An 18,397-nucleotide genomic window follows, 5' to 3' on the forward strand; every position below is an offset into this window, starting at 1 on the left:
GAACGGGAAGGCATCCCCTTGTGACATTCCATAAAGAAAGGCACTGAAACCAGTACTGAACCTCAGTGAGGAGGTTCGGAACTTAACATGCCAAAACATCTTCTGTGTTGTCCTGCGCCGAAAGCAAGTCATTGAAATACAGCCTCATGTGTTTCTGTACATGCTAAGAGAACAGGTAGCAAAAAACGTGGCTGTGCTCAGAGTGTCAACCTTTTATAACCAAATAACCCATCTGCAACACCTCCTGCCGTCACAGCGCCTACAGTAGCATCCAAACACTGCAGCTCAGCCCCCCACCCGCTCAAAAAACAAAACAAAACAAAAAAGAAGAAACAGCTACATCAGGGGAGCCGTTCAGTTCCAAAAGACTCAAAGCATGAAACAAACACACATTGCAAACCAAAATTGTAACATGTAATATATATTAAGACATTTCTGTGAAGATCAGCACATCAGATTATTAAAATTCTGCAATATAAAAGCCTACCATGGCAGAAAAGTAAAGAAAAAAAAAAAAAAACAAGTTCAGAGACTGCAGGTGGGGACTTCTGTGGACATACAGCCCTGGGGTGGGGTGGGGAGGCGCGGCATGAGCCCCTGCAGCCATGCAGCTGCGTCCCAGAACTGGAGCAGTCTTTAAAGTGTGGGGAAGACGAGGAGGGAGGGCAGAGCGAGCGAGGGACAGAGATGGGAAAGGAGAGGGAATGAAGACATGAGGATGCCGTTGGTAGGGAATGGGGTGGGTGGGACGGGGGCCGCTAGATGCTCTGGCAGCACTGCATCTTTGGTTTGTTCTCAGTGGGCTGCACCTGGATGGACACAACATTGTTGCTAGGCGACATGTCATGGTCTCGGCGGTCTGACATCTGCTTCTGGGACACAATGCGATAGATTTCTGCAGAGATGAGGGAGGAGGTGAGTGGGTCACAAAGCAACAACCTTGTTATTAGCAGTAACCTTGTGTTGCAAATTAACATTTTATATTTACAGACAAAACGTGATCAATCAGTAAATTTATAGGACAGAACAGCATGTGAAAGGCAGCAGCTTTTTAGTACAATCACGTAGAGCCAGAGGAAGACTGTGAATGCGCCTCCACCAAGGCCAGCTTTGATTGGTCATTCATAAGGGGTTGGCCGTTGCTCACAATTCATCTCTGTCCCTGCACACCTCCCCTTCTCCTATCACTCAGCTTCCGATGTGCTTCTCATCAACAAAACACCGACGCTGCTCCAGATATTTATTCAGTGCAAGGTTGCGCTTATACAGATATTACAATCACATTCATAAAAGTCTCACCCGTCAGAATGGTCTGGAAGGCAGTCTCCACATTGGTGGAATCCAGGGCTGAAGTTTCCAGGAAAGATAAACCATTTTTCTCTGCAGGGCATGGAGACAGCTATCAGTGTTGATAATACATCAGGGACACTTAAAAGCTCAAGAACCTTCAAAATTCAGACCACATCACAAGTACCCAAAGCCTAATAAACACATAATTGCCACATCAACTTATAAATGTTTCCTCCATCCCCACAAAAACTCTATTCACCATTTATTTTTTAATCATTAGAGCAGCCTTTGCAAAGCACAAGTAATTATAATAAATACTGGTGTAATGGAACTCTATCCAAATTTGTATATAGATGTTCTTCTCTTATACTATGAAGCTGCTTGCAATGGATTTGGGCCACATAGGTTTGAAGGGCTAAAATGACCTCTGTGAATCAAATACAGACGTCTGAACCATAAAGGCGTCGGCCGCCAGCTGCGTAGTGCTTCTTCTGACCTGCGAATGCCCGGGCCTCGTCGGTGGGTACGGCTCTCAGGTGGCGCAGGTCACTCTTGTTGCCCACCAGCATGATGACGATGTTGCTGTCAGCATGGTCTCGTAGCTCTTTCAGCCAGCGCTCCACATTCTCATAGGTCAGGTGTTTCGCAATATCATACACTAGGAGTGCACCCACAGCCCCGCGATAATAGCTGTCGGGCACAAGCACGACAAACACACACATCCCATTCCAAATTAAGCCAAGTTAGAGAAATTGTTTTACAGTGGAGGCGCAAACTCACGCTGACGTAATTGCTCTGTAGCGCTCTTGACCGGCAGTGTCCCAAATCTGGGCCTTCACAGTCTTCCCGTCCACCTGAATGCTGCGGGTTGCGAACTCCACCCCGATGGTGCTCTTGCTCTCCAGGTTGAACTCATTCCGGGTGAAGCGGGACAGCAGGTTACTCTTCCCCACACCGGAGTCTCCAATAAGGACCACTGAAACAGACACACAAACCAGCAGAATATAAAGACAAACACCAGTTTACTGTTGGTTTATAATTTATAAAACATAATTAGACCTGGACAATGGCTGGCTTTCCCAAAATCTGCACTGGATAAATGTTATATAGCGTTCCGTAAAACCTCCCCACTATGGTAACTGGAAACCCTTATTCTAATCTTAACGCACACCAGATGTTGAGAAAGATTAATCAGCCTTAATTAATAATAACATAAATTACAAGAATGGAATCATACTTAAGCTTCGGGGAAGGAGAACTAACTGAACGAAAGATTCACTTTAGAGAAAACACGGGCGTTTTTAATCGATAAGGAAAGAAGGCCACTATCCTCGTACATGAAACCGAGGGCCACACCTCAGCAGCGCGTCCAGGAAAAGCAAATAAAAATCGCGCACCACATGATAACATATTTGACGGTTAGCTCGATTTAGCAGGACAAGCTACGCCGCCACAAACCCACCCATCTTGTGCACGAGCAGGGACGTTTAACAATGACAACACAGCGACAATATACATAAAACGATCATGATATGTTACAGCGAGAACCAAGCACGCAAACATCACGGTTCGTCTGGTAATCAGTCGGTTTTTTACGTTCAGCAAACCATCCGGCTAAGAAGCTAATTCTGTCATTATACGGTCACATAGCCTCGCTAAACAATAAACAGTCATTTAATGTAACGTAATGGAGCAAGAATCGGAGTTACCTTTAAACAGATAATCATATTCGTCGTCTCTCGTTCCCATCTTGGAGTTTTAATTTCGGAAAAAGCGACTAAGACCCCAAGCAGCTCGTAAAATGGCGTGCTAATTTGCTAAGAGTGAAGACAGGCGGCTCCGGCCCCTGCGACGCTGCGCTGCACTGCGGGAGCAGCAGTCTGGCGGTCCGCCGGCAGGCTGCGCCTCTCCCGCTGTTAAAACGAGGCGAGCTCCCTTCCTGTGGTCGGAGCTCGACGCCTTCTTCCGGTAGCCCGGGACGTTGCCTCGTTAACAGCCGGTTAACAATGGCCAGCCCCGGCTCGGGGTCACACGCTGCGTGTTTCTGCTCGACACGTCCAGCGCTTTTTTTCCCATTTTGGAGCTAACTGTTAATGTGTCTCTGCAATATACTCGTTTTTGGTTACATTGAGTTTTATTAAGAAACTAGAAAGAAATATGTGCATTTTTAAACTAGTAAATAAAGTACATATATTTCGCGAAATATACTGCAATATTGAAACGAACTGCAACAAATGAATGAAAATGAACATTTTGTGTTACTGACGCAGTGGTTCCATGGTGTAATGGTTAGCACTCTGGACTCTGAATCCAGCGATCCGAGTTCAAATCTCGGTGGGACCTAATTTTAAATGATTTACTGAACTTTAAACTCCGAATCAAACGACCTGCCGTATTATAAAATGGGAGCCTCGCTGGCTCTTCACTGCTTATAGCTACGCAGTTTTTGCTCATATTAGATATTTTGTCATAGAATGATTCGAGGCTTGGGGACCTGAAGACTAAATAGGCACTTTTAGTACGACGAGGTTGCCCCGTTGAAGACCTACATATGCAATGGGGTGCAATGTCCCTTATAACCCTGGGGTGGTCACGGCACACTACAGCGTTGAGTCGCGGTTCCATGGTGTAATGGTTAGCACTCTGGACTCTGAATCCAGCGATCCGAGTTCAAATCTCGGTGGGACCTATCTTTTTGGAGGAGTTCCCTTTCCGCAAATTCGAAGTGAATTTTGTCCTCATCTGACTATATACAGAGTACACGGAGAGACCCTTCGGAGACTCAAAGTGTCCAAAAAGACATTCAAGTGGAAATTTAAAATAACACACAACACAAAAACATGACAACGGACATTGTACATCGACCCATGATATAGTGCACTCTCAGTTCCGAGTACCACACTGCCAAAAAAAACTGTAAAATAACACATTTTCGCTATTATTCAAAATTCCATGGAGTCAAAATGAAGACATGTGTTATGAAGAACAACAATGACAGCTGTGGGTGTTAAATAGGCTTACAGTGAATCTGTGTTTCTAATGACCAGATGAAAGAATTGCTGGATCAAAACAAAATCCAGTGAAAAGTGATGCCCCAGACACTCAAATTTCGCTTCTAATTTTTTTTTTATGAAATCCGTTTCTATAAAACTGCTTAAGACATGGTCCAGGTAACTAGTCCAGGTTTTCCAGAGTTCTAAAAAGAGGGTTCTCACAGTGCGACCCGCGAAATGACATGGCGGTTCCATGGTGTAATGGTTAGCACTCTGGACTTTGAATCCAGTGATCCGAGTTCAAATCTCGGTGGAACCTATTTTCTAACCCAATGTTGTGCTGGATGTTTTTTTCCTTTTGTATGTTCTTCTCAGGGCATGTTTCAGTTATCCTTATTAAAACCCGTTTTGTTCAAAATGCCGGGGGCATGTGTGGGAACATTCCCCTCGCTTTCTATAAGATCTATAAGCAAAGGAAATATAACATTAAAGGTGCAACAAATGCAAACCAACTAGAGGAAAGAGGACCATGAAACCTGACGGTGGAACTGAGGAAAATGATTTGTCAGCTAAAGGCCGCAAGAGGACAGTAAAGCGCTATTTTCCAACTTCGTCAATGTTTTGTGCACAGTAGGCATTTAATGTAATGTAATAAAACCTCCAATAGAATACATACAGCTAAAACGAATATCAGAGACAACAATAATAAAACAAAGCTTTTATAAAAAATAATAAAATAAGTTGTATTTTTACAATTAGTCAATATGTTTATTCAGCTTCATCCCACAGGTCATCAGACACCTGAACACTCAGGGACTTTCCACTCTGGACTGACACACACACACACACTACCTCTGTTATATTGAGTAAAATTATTTATTATTTGACTGTTCCATTATAAACAGCAGTATTGCACTACTTTTACTTCACATATCTATTTATCATTTCGCTAGTTTCGCGCTGCCTTTCTTGTTGGAATCCATTGGAATTTAAGATGAGTAAATTGGAATAAAACTGGGCCGAGCACTGCTCTTGGCCGTCGTGCGGCGTGCTCAACAATTCACCACGTCTCCAAGACCTGACCCCGACACCGTGTGGGGGTCTGCGTCGACGTCTGTGCCGGGGCGTGCTGGAGAGTGACGTAGATGGCCTGTGGGCGGTCACGTGTGCGCACGACTGCTTTTGACGAGCGACGCTCCGCTCGAGCGCAGCGCGGCGCATCCCGCGAGCGGCACGTTTGCGCACCGACTCGTTTTATTTGTGTTATGCTTATCATCCCGACAAACCGAGAGGCGAGTTAATATTACATCTGACGAAAATGGTGGATTATTTCTCCCAGACGCCCGGCTGAATTGGAAGGAGAGCGCGTCTGGATATTTAAACGCGCCCAGGAGCTGCTCATCTGTAAACAACCGCCGAGTTCTTCACATGTGAGGTATAACAAAACACAACGACGGGTATCGACTACCACCATTTACTCTTATTTCCATCTCCTTATCTTATTCGGAATTAAATACGTGGGTTAAGCCGACGCCTGCGTGCCAGACTGTACAATTCGGTGCGTGACCGTCTGCTTGGTGTGATGTAGCTGTGTGTCGCCGTCTGTCATTGCACGCCTTGAAAAATACACGAACCTCGCACCGTATTGCATGCATTTTCCATAACGAAGAGGCGACGGACGGACTCGAACATCTGCGCTCCTGGTGTTGGTTACCGCGTTTGTTTTATTAGAGGGAGCAGAGCCTGATGCTGTGGCCAGTGACCATTGTTTCTCACATCCACCTACTGCCCTCCGTCTGCAGGCCTGTGCTCATATACGGCTTCCCTGACCTCTGAGCAGCTGTGTGTTGTGGAATGAAGACGGTCTGTATAGAAACGTGAAAATATTAATTGTTGTGGTTACTAGATGGGTGGTTTCCCTCTCACTACTGATTGCATTTTTTTATGTAATAAACAGTGTACATAAAGTCCAGAAATGTTCGGCAATGGTTTTCCCCCCATCCATTCTCTATTCGTTGTTATGGTAACCTCTAAATAATTTGTAATTTAATGGGAATATTTTTTTTCTGTAAAGTGGAGTAGGCCTTGGCAGCAAGCTTTTTTGTGAAACGCCCAGCCATGTGATCCTTGGCATCCATCAAGCAGGCCTAATGTCAGAATAATCCGATTTCCAGGATATCGTCACCGAATGGCCACATCTGTCGGAATGTTACAGTAACTGACAAATCCAACACAGTCACCGTCTGATTTGTGTACCAGAAAGATGAATGGCGCTGCTTCTACTTGTCATGTTCTTGTTTTATGGCTACTAGCCTGAGGCATGGGTGTTGATTAAAATGTAGAATTTAACATTTCGTCATTCCATTACTGTGGGACGCTCCCCTTAAAAAACACTCAGGCTACATTTTAATTTCTGTCACTTTTATAAACTGGCTTTATGAACTCTCTCTGTCAGATGTTGTTCTGTAGCAGCATATGTGGGGAGAACCCTGGCCAGGCATGCAGATGTTGCTCTGCAGAATAGGAATAGCTTCCTAGTCCCCTCCTTTCAGGAAGTCTGCATTTTCTTGCAAGGCCAAGAGAAGAATCAAATGTCCGCCTCCATGGGATAAGCAGGACCAGATGCTTGGCCAAACTCCCCTGGAGCACAGCTGTATGTTAGGAACCTCGCAATCCAGTGGACACTGTGGGGTGCCAGGTTCTCCGCCACACCTCTAAAAGCCAGAAGGCCGATGTTATCATTCCCTCTGCAAACCACAAAGTGTGTTGCTATTGTCTGGGATGAAAACAGGATTTATTTTTTTGTTCTGGACAGGTTGTCTCAAGGTTGTCTGTGAAGCACACCTTGCTAATAGAGCAGAAAATTGTTAGAACAGACAGACCACGCCTTTCAACTGAAACAGCATACCAGTTTGACACAAAACCAACAAATAGATTAATACATGAAACTCAGATGACCGTTACACACTAAAACTCAACTCAAAGGTTATTTTGCCATGTCATTTGAAGCATCCATTGAAATATTATAAACTATTAATATTGTGCTGGGCAGTGGTGGCCTAGTGGTTAAGGTAGCGGCCCTGTAATCAGAAGGTTGCCGGTTCGATTCCCGATCCGCCAAGGTGCCACTGAGGTGCCACTGAGCAGAGCACCGTCCCCACGCACTGCTCCCCGGGCGCTTGTCATGGCTGCCCACTGCTCACTCAGGGTGATGGGTTAAATGCAGAGGACAAATTTCACTGTGTGCATCGTGTTCTGTGCTGCTGTGTATCACATGTGACAATCACTTCACTTTAAAAAAATATACAGTAGCACTGACTTAAAGGTTATTTAAAGTGACTAAAACATAAACACTAAATTTACTTGATGTAGATATGGGCTTGATGCAATACACTCTGCAGGAAATTTCTTAATTTGAATAATTGTTCCTGACAGGTGATTTTTGTGACTCATGTCACCATAATCATGTGAAAAAGAGGGAGTGAAGGAGCAGTCTGCGTCTCTTCAAAATCGCTCTGTCCATGAGTCATAATTGGGAAAGAGTGTCAGTTCTTTTTTTGTCTGTTCACTCTTCATGTGAAAGAAGTTCCCTCTCTTCGGATTTTAGACAAAAACCGAGCGCAATTGTCTAGTTTTAGCCACATATGGCTGGATTTCCGGCATGGTCCTTTCACAGAGAGCCCAATCCCAGTTGCTTCTGGGTGATATTGACCAAACTCTGGTGATGTTTCTACAGAGTTTCTCAATCTGGAAATGACTGCATTGGCAACTGACGTTCATCTGGCCAGAAAATGATAGCAGGGAACTGATGCAAACACATTTCAGAACTGTACTAATAGCTTCCTGAGGAAGGCCATTAGTTAGTGCTTAGTGCTGTTAGTTTCATAAATTTAAAATCATTTACAAAAGTACAGAAAAACTGAAATCCCAGTAAATACACCTCCTCTGGGTTGCTTTTGATCAGAATGTTCTCTCATAGTCCTGCAGCCTAAGAGGAAATGTTTTTGAGACTGTTGTTGCCATGGTGAGGATTATAATTTTGAAGCCTCTGCTCTGACTGCTGTGTGGGATGGCCCCTCAGATGTTGTGCTAGTTGGTGTCCAAAGATTATATCCATATAAAATCTTGGATGTGCGGGTGACTCCAGACTTGTTTTTGTGGATTATGTCAGGCCCACTGCAGCAAATCAAGAGTTGTGGAATCTTCTTATTTATTTATTTATTTATTTATTTATTTATTTATTTATTGGTGCACAGGGTCACTCGGCTGAGCGTAGAGCTGTGATGTGAAAGTTGGCGAGAGTGTTGGCCAGGATAATGCAGTTTATATTGCTTTCCCACTCTCCCAGTGGAGACAGGCGGAGAGGATTCCACAGTGGCTCCTTTTAGCCTGAGCCCTCGCAGCCTTAAAGTCCTGAAAGGAGATTAGGCAGAGTTGTAATGTCTGGGCAACATTTCACCCGAAAATCATCCTTTTGTACGTAAATTGTGTTTTTTTTTTGTCAACGTCTTATCCACATTTACAGGATAAGTAAAAGCTGTACATGTACACACTATTCTGAGAAGGGTCAGATAAAAGGAAGGGGCAAAGTTGACACATGTGTCTGTCAGTAGGTTGGTGTCCTTAAGCTAAAGCTCTTAAGACAAGGGTCACATGATGTGGCTTTCTGGGGTCCGTGTGTTCCTTGAAGTGTAGAGACAGATGGAGGGTATGTGGCATATTAGACAAGGATGACTAGCGCACAATGAAAAGGGACATTATTGCCACTTCCTCAAATAGCTATCTTAAGGTTGTCCTTGGTGGCCTGTTGTTTGAGAAAAAACAGGCCCAACTGGACAGGAACCCCACCGGTGTGCCAGACCGCCTCGTATCCACTTTTAATGTCACCCTCGCCACCTCTCTGTGTTCAGCCATCATAGAGGTCGTATGCTCGTATTCTAGAAATCAATGGAGTAAGCACATTCTTCTGACTTACTGGAGGTTCTCATGCACCAGCTCAAATATGCTTTTATGTACAGCAAGAATACTTCATAGGTAACAAATTCCAGATGATATTTATACATAAAAAAAGTTTTTGCCATTATTTGTGTGTGTGTGTGTGTGTGCATCCAAGTCAGAGGGCGTGTGTATGCCTGCCAGTGTGCTTACTGACCACAAGAATGTGTAAATTGTCACATACGAATCCCACTGCATTCTACAGGAGGTATGCTAGCACACTGTCTGGCTTTCTAAGTCACGTCCATTTCCACTTTTACAAGCGGAGAAGGGCGCAAGGGATTTCAATCATATGTACTTTTTTAAAAAATTAACTTTTTACACAATCATTTCCTTCTCTTGGTGCATCATTCATTCAGTATTATTGCTCAATAAGTTAAGTTTCAGTGCCATTTCTGAGTGTACAGAGTTTCATGTAAAGTTCTTAACTGAGTGGCATCCTGTAATGTGAACCATATGTGACCTACTTACACATTTTTAACATTTTTTCTCTGTGTTTTGAACAGTGGAGGGTGATGGAACATGATGGAAGACAAAAGCCCACGCGTAGCCGACTATTTTGTAGTTGCTGGCCTCACAGATTCATCTAAGCCTTTGGAAGAGGAGGTGAACTTTGATGATGTTTGCCACCGGATGGCAGACCAGCCCAAGGCACCTATCACCGACATCGCGGTGATCCTGCGATCACACGGGGAGGATGTGCCCCGTGGGTACACCTGCTTGGAGACCACCCCCTCGGGGCTCCCGGCTGAGCTCAATGGCGGCAGTCTCATGGGTCCCCAGATCTTCCTTTGCTACAGGAGGGGCAGGGACAAACCACCCATTACGGACCTGGGGTGAGTCGGCAGGGCCAGATGGACATGAAGAGTGGTGTCTTCATGAACCAGATGAAATTGTCTTTAGGCTGTGTTTTGTGTACATGGTCACCCCCTGTAGGTAGGTTATGCAGGATTTGTGTGATGTTTGCAGCTTTGCTGTTAGTTCTAATTTTGTCCAAATGTTTCACTTCCTGTGGCTGTCTCAGCAAACCACAGTTCTGGAGAAGAAGCTGATTCTGATGAATAACGTGTGTGTTTTGCTTCTGTTTTTTGCCTGTGTTTGTGGGGATGTCATACAGGGTCCTGTATGAGTGGAGAGAGAAGCTGAAGCCAGGCTGTCACATGATCCAGACAACGCCATGTGGGCGCCCGGCCAACATCAGTAGCTCCTCCTCACAGCGTATCTACATCACGTACCGCCGGGCTCATGAGAGTGACTCGCATGCCTCTCTGGCTGTCACCAACATCTGTGTCATCATTCCAGGCAAAGGGGAGATGGCTCCACATGCTTATTGCAAGGTGGAGAAAAATCTCAACAGCAGCATGGTGAGCACAAAGTTTAATGCACAACAAGCAACATCAACTTGGCCCTCCTTCCGCACTTCTGTCTGGTCTATACAGTTGTTCATTACACTATGGATAGACAGCCAGATCATGAGGGGAATTAGTGTACACAAGGATCACAGAGTATAGTCATCAAAGCTCCAAATGAAAGGTTATCAGGTGCATTTATAATACTAATTTCTATTTGCATTATATATATATATATATATATATATGCAGATATATGCATATTATCACATGGGATACTGCAAAAAAACAGATATGCGTGTTTTTATCGGTGATTGGGCCAAGGTTGTGGAACAACCCATCTGTCCCTTGACTAACGTACTTATTGGACAGAAGTGTGCTTTATTTTATTCTTCTGTTTTTATGATATTTTATATCTTATTTCTTTATGTCTTTATATTAATGTTTTCTTTGTTTTTAACAACAGTGACTTGACATTTACACTTCAGCACATGGGTGCTAATGAGTTTTAGGTTGGTCTGTCTATTAATATTCATATTTTTTCTTCCATTTTGCAGTGGGGATCTTCTGTGTATTTGTGTTACAAGAAGTCTCTTGCCAAGACCAACACCCTTGCATTTAAAGCAGGTACATGAACAGCACGGTGATGTTGTGATAATCTCTGGAGAGTGTTCACTATTGCAAAATTGTTCAGACATGTCGATTTCTAGGAATTAATGTTTGTTGCTGGTGTCATGTCAGTTGTAATTATATTTTCCTCGAGCTCAGAGCTTTGGAAGAGTTTACTGCATTGGTTTATGGTGTGTTGTGTTCAGGTCTGCTGTGTAGATATCCAGAGGAGGACTATGAGTCGTTTCCCCTGCCTGAGTCCGTGCCGCTCTTCTGTCTCCCCATGGGAGCCTCCATAGAGTGCTGGCCCTCCCACACCAAGTACTCCGTGCCTGTCTTCTCAACCTTTGTCCTGACTGGAGCTTCTGGTGAAAAGGTGAGAGTCACTGAGTGAAAGTGATTGTCATTGTGATACACTGCAGCACAGCACACTGTACACACAATGAAATGTGTCCTCTGCTTTTAACCCATCACACGTGGTGGGCAGCCATGACAGCTGGGGAGCTGTGTGTGGGGACGGTGCTTTGCTCAGTATTATTTATTAATAATAAATAGTACAATAATAACAAAACAGTAGTAACAACCATTGGCAAAAATACACCATAGAGGCCCAGCCAAACACACACACATACACACACTTTGACCCAGCTGTTATTATCCGCAATATTTTATGAAAAATCAGACACAAGCATGGGGTTCGTTTTCGAGCCATGACTAATCATTCAGAAACATGTATCAACAACTCAGCAGCCACCATGGTGCAGACACATCATTGAAACAGTTCAGCATTGAAAAGGATGAAATGTGACCTACAAAGGCAATCTCCAAACGAGACACACATCCAGACAGTGTAATTAATAATAAATAACTGCAGCCTTGTTTGGTCTGCTGCATGTATGAGGTGGATGATTGGGGACGTTGAAGGCATCTTCCAACAAATGTCTCTAGGCTCTTCACCATTTTATCATTTATTAATTTAGGTAAGAATGACCTCAAAGCAGCTGTTCTGAGTGTAACCCGAATGTGTTGAATTCAACGGAAAATCAGCACAGGATCTGTGTAGGAATCTGCATTAAAACCCGCCACTGAATACACTCCTGGGTACATGCAAATATCAGCTTAAACATGCTGTTCGTCAGCTGATCTAAAGTTTAAGACCATAGCCCACAAAACACCACTAAAAGCTGAGTGCTATTCATCAGGCAGCCATTGTGAACTCTATCCAGGTGAAAGGCCCAGTCATTACCACACAGGTAAGAAGGATGCCCAGTGCATCATCTCCACATGTCCAGCACAACCTTTAAAGGAAAATGTGCCCCAGATCATGACTGTGCCACATAGAAAACATTTCCAGCGGGATCTCCTTTTCATGCCAGTAATGGTGGAAAACAGCAGGAACATCCCGGATGTATTTTTACTTGTGAAAGAATACAGTTTTTGTTAAGTCAAAACAAGTAAGTTTGTGGTGTGGGAGGAGACGTTGAAGGCAGTTTTTGTTCTTTAAACCCTTTAAAAAAACATCTTATTGTTATTGGGTTGTAGCCAGGATCAGTAAGGGCCTTGATTTGGGTGTCTTTACAGACAGCCTGTGTAAAGAAATTTAAAATGACTGCCTTTGCCATCAGGAGGTCATGACAGTGTGAAAGCCTGACAGAAAATGGCACGAACACCAGATGCTTGTGCAGATTTTGCCTTTTAAAAGTCATTATGTTTGGTCACCTTTAAATGCAGTTTCTAATAAATAGCTTAATCTCTATTTTTATGTGAATTTTATAGGTGTATGGAGCCGCCATCCAGTTCTATGAGCCCTACCCTGAGGACCAGTTGACTGAGCGACAGCGCTCCCAGCTGGACCTTCAGAGTGGCAGCCAGAGGCCTGATGGTTCCATCGACGTCCACACAAACAAGAGCATCTGCCTGCTGTCACACTGGCCCTTCTTTGATGCCTTCCGGAGTTTTCTAACCTTCCTGTACCGCTACTCGATCTCTGGCCCACATTTGTTGCCAATAGAGAAGTGAGTCATGTGAACTGGGTTTATTGAGTGGATGAAGGTGTGGTATTGCTTGATTGGCAGTTGTGTGCTGATGATGGCATAATGGTCATTTCTGCTCTTTTTTTTTTTTTTTCTATTACAGACACATTTGTCATTTCATGCACAAGGTTCCATTCCCATCGTCTCAAAGGCCTCGCATTCTTGTTCAGGTGAGTTCTGGGCTAATCTAGCCCACACTGTAACTTTTGTGTGAGGCTTCAGTGTTGGCTCAGCGTTTAAACAGTGTTTTTTTTTGTGTGTGTCTTTCCCAGCTGTCTCCACATGATAACCTTATGCTATGCCAGCCTGTGTCCTCTCCACTGCCTCTGAGGTCAGTCTGATCCCCAACAAATAGCCACACTGACACGATCTTACTCAAGCAGACAGATGGATATTTTAATAAAATGTGTTGTGTGTTACCGTCACTGCTGTTTTATATGGATTAGCGGAGGACGTCTCTCCACGCTGCTGTTGAATCTGGGCCCTAAGAATGCGGTGGCATTGTTGGTGCTGGCAGTCACCGAGCACAAGATCCTGCTGCACTCCCTGCGTCCTGCCGTGCTGACAAGTGTGGCCGAGGCTCTGGTTTCGGTGAGTGCCAGTCAGAGCCAGCGCTTCAATCCCGACTTGCTGTAGGTTTAGCTGTGGAGGCCTGCTCTGCTGTTTGTCTGCTGACTGAGATAATGCCAGTCCAGCTTTAGGCTTGCAAGTGACCTGGATTTACAAATCTTTAGTCTGGATCTTCAAATAGGATGGAGTATTTAACTATCAGACACACAAACCTTACACCTTACACTTCATTTTCCCCTCTTAAAAGAAAATTATTCTCTATAAGGTACGATTGGACCCTTGTTTTTCTTTTTTTCGTGTGATTTGACTTTTTGTATTGTTTCTCGGTATAACTGAGTAAATCAACAAAGAAAGAAACAACTAGAAACAAAAACTCATGGCTGCCGACTGCTCACCATGCAGGATGGGTTAAAAGCAGAGGACACATTTAGTTGTGCGCACTGTGTGCTGTGCTGCAGTGTATCACAATGACAATCACTTCACTTAAAAAAAAAAAAATGCCCACACCCAACCCCACCAAATCCTCACCGCTTACAGATTGAATTTGGTTGTGTACAATTATGTTATTAATTATGGAACCTGAGCATGGAGTGGGATTAAATAAATAAATCAATATAAATAGCTTCCACTATAAAACAATAAATATTGCCCAATTTACAGTCATACAAATCAAATCTTCCAGCATTCCTATAGGACTTCCTTTCACATGCTGCCGCTCTTTCCAGTTCCACAGTTCCCTCTTGGACTGAAGGTATTCCCTCGGTCTTCCAATTTCTAAGAAATATCTGTCATATCCTATCCTCCTCCAGAACACTCACACTTTGTCACAAGACCATATAGCATATAGAAGACAGCCCTCTTCAGATTTACATTGCCAGCAGTTTGGATTAAATGCACTCTAGCATCCTTTGACATGCTTTTTATATTTTTACAGATCTTCCTGCAGTATTAGACCAAGGTCTATCTCCCATGTATTCTTGAGAGCCAGCAGGGACCCATCACCAACTATTTAAATCAACATGAAATAAAACACTTTAATACACTTTAATAATAATATGCTTTAATTCCTCGACTTCCCGTTGGAGTGCAGCCGGTTCAGGAGCTGATGTGCTAGGTCTAAAGATACTTACCCTTGTATTTTTCACAATTGCTTTAATTGTAAATTTAAATCTGCATAGAAATTCCTAAAAAGCCCAAAAGAAGTGTTTAGCTCTTTTGTACCCCCTCTGGTGCTTGGAATGACTGTAGAGAATTTGTAGTCTGACTGGTTTTTCAGTCAGAGAGGCTTGACCTGTCCTTGGGTGGTCTTAATAATTGTGTGCCTGCCTGTCTGCCTTTTGGGTCTGTGTGAGGTCACCAGCTGGTTTTGTTGTCTGTGGTGTTCAGTGATGAAGGACATTTTAAGATAACACTGGTCTCTTTTCTGTCCTCCAGATGATCTTCCCCTTCCACTGGCCCTGCCCGTATATCCCACTATGCCCCCTCGCCCTGGCGGACGTTCTCAGTGCCCCCTGTCCTTTCATCGTTGGTGTGGACTCACGGTACTTCGACCTTTATGAACCCCCACCTGATGTCAGCTGTGTGGATTTGGACACAAACACTATTTCACAGTGAGTGACCTTTTTCTTCTCCATCCTCAGCTGCCATTCACTGTCTGTGACCTTTGACCTGAACCCTTTCCGACTGGCCTTTCATGTTTTATGTGAACGTAATGGTGCCAGTTGTCTGTGTCAAGGTGGAATAACATGCTGAGTGTCCTTCAGCTGGTCTGAAGAATGTACAGAACCTCAAAGGGTTCAGATTTTAGTCAGATAGTTAATCCTGGTGTAAATAATGCTCACACTGACTTGAAGTAAATCGAAGCTGAAGAATGTAGCTGGTGAACTGACAGAGAGACATCTGGGTGTTTTTGTGGTCTGCTCCCATCCCCATTCTCCTCAGTTTATACTTGCCCTTTGCACTCACTAATGGCACTAATGACAAACATGTGTGGTGGTTTTTCAGCAAAGAAGATCGGCGCACACTGACATGGAAGATCCTGCCAAGGAAAGCCTCCAAGCATTTAATCAACACCCTCAGCAATCTCTACCAACAGCTGGCAGAAGGTGATTGGTGGGATTGGTGTGGTTTTATTTGAAAAGTGGAACAGAACCCCTGTTTATCTCCAGAGCAGACCTTCCCGGTTCTCTGAATTCATCCAAAAAAAGCACATTTTCTGGAGTCAGAAATAAGGTCTACATGATATTTCAGCAGCAGCTGCATCACAGTTACAATGTCAAGTTAGACTTATTAAATCAAACATCTTGCAAAAGGAACACATTCATTATATACAAGACACAAGAGTGTCCGTAATAGGTCTGAATTGAGTGAAAAATGCTGCTGGTAGGCTTTGTTCAGCCAGTAGTTGGAAGTGATTTTATTTTATTTTTTTACAGCCGATTCTACCCTTATGTGTAGCACATGGGAGGGAAAAAACCCACTCAGATTCAGTACTACATAGCACTGACAATGCTGCCCACAAGTCCGGTCATGTGATGCCACACCTTAAAGTATGTGCATTATTATACTAGGCTATGGTAAATAAACTGCTGGCAGTTGTGGAATATATAAATGCTGCTCCTGATGACCTACTTACAGAAAGTTGTGTTCTTTTTTATTTATTTGTATTGATTATTATTGCTATTATTCACAGCTCTTTGTGATATTTGTTCAGTGTTTGATCAATTAAATTTTACACAATGGAAGTAACTAATATCTGTTTTTTTGCATAATGTACAGCACAATGAAATATTTGAATTGTACCTCATACAGAAATCTGTTAGAAACCCATTTTAAAATGGGTTATATATACAAATTGGGATGCATAGTTGCAGATTGTGCTAATATATTGCACACCGTACAATAATGATTAATGTCTTTATTGAAGTTTATAGCTGAAATTATCAAGCTTGTTAGAGCTGAAAGAGCTGTCATTCACCCGAAGTAAGGGGAGTAATTGTCCTTTCCCACGGCTTGTCTCTCTGGGTAGGGAGATGTTATCTGGGCCGCTGATATGCAGCCCTGTAGAGGAATGTCTACTCGACCGAGGATTATGCAGATGTTCTCACACCAGTCATGGCTTGAGTGCAAAAATGGGCTCATATTTTAATATGACCCTACAACTCTGGGTTCATCTAGTGAAATTGTAATTGTTTTCTGCAGTGGCCCAATGGTTATGTAAAGTAAGATTTACATAATGTAATATCTATTTCACCTGAAGTCTGGTAGCTTACAAGGCTTTGTGTTCCCCGAAGGTGACGTGGTGACACGTGAGGATGGCCAGATAGAAACCATGAGTGATCGTGACCCAGGCTTCGGGGGGAAGACCCTACAGACTCTGGAACTAGAAATTCAGGAGGCTTTTCTACGTTTTATGGCAGCCATCCTGAAGGGGTATCGGTCTTATTTGCTGCCCATCACAGAAGCCCCCTCAGAGAAGGCAACAGATGCCAGCTCACTCTTCGACCTGCAGGGTTGGTGATAAAATCGTTCTTAGTGTCAGTTAGTATCAAATTGAATGCCATATACCTTATTTATTAATAGGCTGATCAAGTTTGATTTAAGTATTAAAAAATGGAAAAAGTGAAATGATATAATTTGGTACCCAGATCTAGTTTGATACTGTTAAGATGAAGAATAATGAAAAAAGTTTCACTTAGCCTTACATTAACTGATGAATGATTTATTATGACAGTGACACAACTTTATCAATTTATTAAAATGTGTTTTTTCCAAACTTTTTACATTTTGCTGCATTACCCACAGAGAAAGAGAAGAGATTAAAACAATCTTTAATCCACATATGACTTGAGCTCTGTGCATCTGGTATGAATGTGGGAATCTGGAAGTCTGCCTTAACTAACCCCTGAAATTAGTTCTGTGATTTCATTAAAGATCTGCTGGAAATGAAGTATGACTAACAGACATAAGCATTGCAGAGCACATCTGCTGCCTTTTACATAAGCACCCAGACAGTTGGGATTTTACTGTTTACAGACGTGGGAGTCTCAGCCTCAGAATGTCGTCTCCACGGTGACGACGACTTTAGATGCATCTATTTAAGCCTCCTTTGAGCGCACTGAGGGTTTCATCTGGGAGACATACAGAAGATGAGCGATTCACACCTTTTAGGTGTTCCCTCTGCTCCTGCAAGGAACGTCTGTTTGAGTATGTGTTGGCTCAAAGCTTCTTGTCATTCCCTCAGGGTTTTTAAAGAGCCGGGACCGCTCCCATCACAAGTTCTACTCCCTGATGACCAAGACTCAGATGTTCATCCGTTTTATAGAGGAGTGCTCCTTTGTTAGTGACAAAGATGCAAGCTTGGCCTTCTTTGATGACTGTGTGGACAAGGTAAAACAAGCAGCCATTCCTTTGTTCCGATGTTTAAAAAGAAAAAAAAATAAACACATTTGCTTATTCACAAAAGATCAGAGGAAACCCAAGATGATGAAAAAAATGAAAAGACCTTGCAAAGAACATACCAGATAATTATAACAACACTGGTCTAACATGCTCTTAT

At 43.3% G+C, this 18,397-nt stretch overlaps 2 protein-coding genes and 3 non-coding genes across 12 annotated transcripts in view; 4 read left to right on the plus strand and 1 right to left on the minus strand.

The window, feature by feature from the left end:
* Positions 1-405: 405 nt before the first annotated feature.
* rab11a (RAB11a, member RAS oncogene family) lies at positions 406-3,331 on the minus strand. Its single transcript, XM_028958935.1, has 5 exons — positions 3,000-3,331; positions 2,071-2,266; positions 1,787-1,980; positions 1,300-1,380; positions 406-895 (listed from the first exon to the last, which is right to left on the minus strand). Exons 1-5 carry the CDS (start codon positions 3,037-3,039, stop codon positions 759-761), a joined length of 648 nt encoding a protein of 215 aa, XP_028814768.1. The 5' UTR covers positions 3,040-3,331; the 3' UTR covers positions 406-758.
* A 230-nt stretch (positions 3,332-3,561) lies between these two features.
* trnaq-cug (transfer RNA glutamine (anticodon CUG)) lies at positions 3,562-3,633 on the plus strand. The gene has a single exon. It is a non-coding gene; the product is annotated as a tRNA-Gln (tRNA).
* A 274-nt stretch (positions 3,634-3,907) lies between these two features.
* Positions 3,908-3,979, plus strand: trnaq-cug (transfer RNA glutamine (anticodon CUG)). Its single transcript has one exon. It is a non-coding gene; the product is annotated as a tRNA-Gln (tRNA).
* Positions 3,980-4,530: 551 nt separating this feature from the next.
* Positions 4,531-4,602, plus strand: trnaq-uug (transfer RNA glutamine (anticodon UUG)). The gene has a single exon. It is a non-coding gene; the product is annotated as a tRNA-Gln (tRNA).
* Positions 4,603-5,450: 848 nt separating this feature from the next.
* dennd4a (DENN/MADD domain containing 4A) overlaps positions 5,451-18,397 on the plus strand; it is a 31,535-nt gene continuing 18,588 nt past the window's right edge. For all 8 annotated transcript variants that reach the window (XM_028958898.1, XM_028958900.1, XM_028958899.1 and 5 more), the window contains exons 1-13: positions 5,451-5,718; positions 9,785-10,114; positions 10,396-10,642; positions 11,185-11,254; positions 11,443-11,612; positions 13,013-13,251; positions 13,373-13,439; positions 13,542-13,600; positions 13,716-13,860; positions 15,274-15,449; positions 15,844-15,944; positions 17,133-17,351; positions 18,083-18,228. In XM_028958898.1, coding sequence (XP_028814731.1) covers positions 9,801-10,114; positions 10,396-10,642; positions 11,185-11,254; positions 11,443-11,612; positions 13,013-13,251; positions 13,373-13,439; positions 13,542-13,600; positions 13,716-13,860; positions 15,274-15,449; positions 15,844-15,944; positions 17,133-17,351; positions 18,083-18,228 — 1,953 coding nt within the window. In that variant the 5' untranslated portion in view covers positions 5,451-5,718; positions 9,785-9,800. The remainder of the gene's footprint in view (positions 5,719-9,784; positions 10,115-10,395; positions 10,643-11,184; positions 11,255-11,442; positions 11,613-13,012; positions 13,252-13,372; positions 13,440-13,541; positions 13,601-13,715; positions 13,861-15,273; positions 15,450-15,843; positions 15,945-17,132; positions 17,352-18,082; positions 18,229-18,397) is intronic.

Source organism: Denticeps clupeoides, chromosome 17 (genome assembly GCF_900700375.1).
Source record: "Denticeps clupeoides chromosome 17, fDenClu1.1, whole genome shotgun sequence".
NCBI lineage: Eukaryota > Metazoa > Chordata > Actinopteri > Clupeiformes > Denticipitidae > Denticeps > Denticeps clupeoides.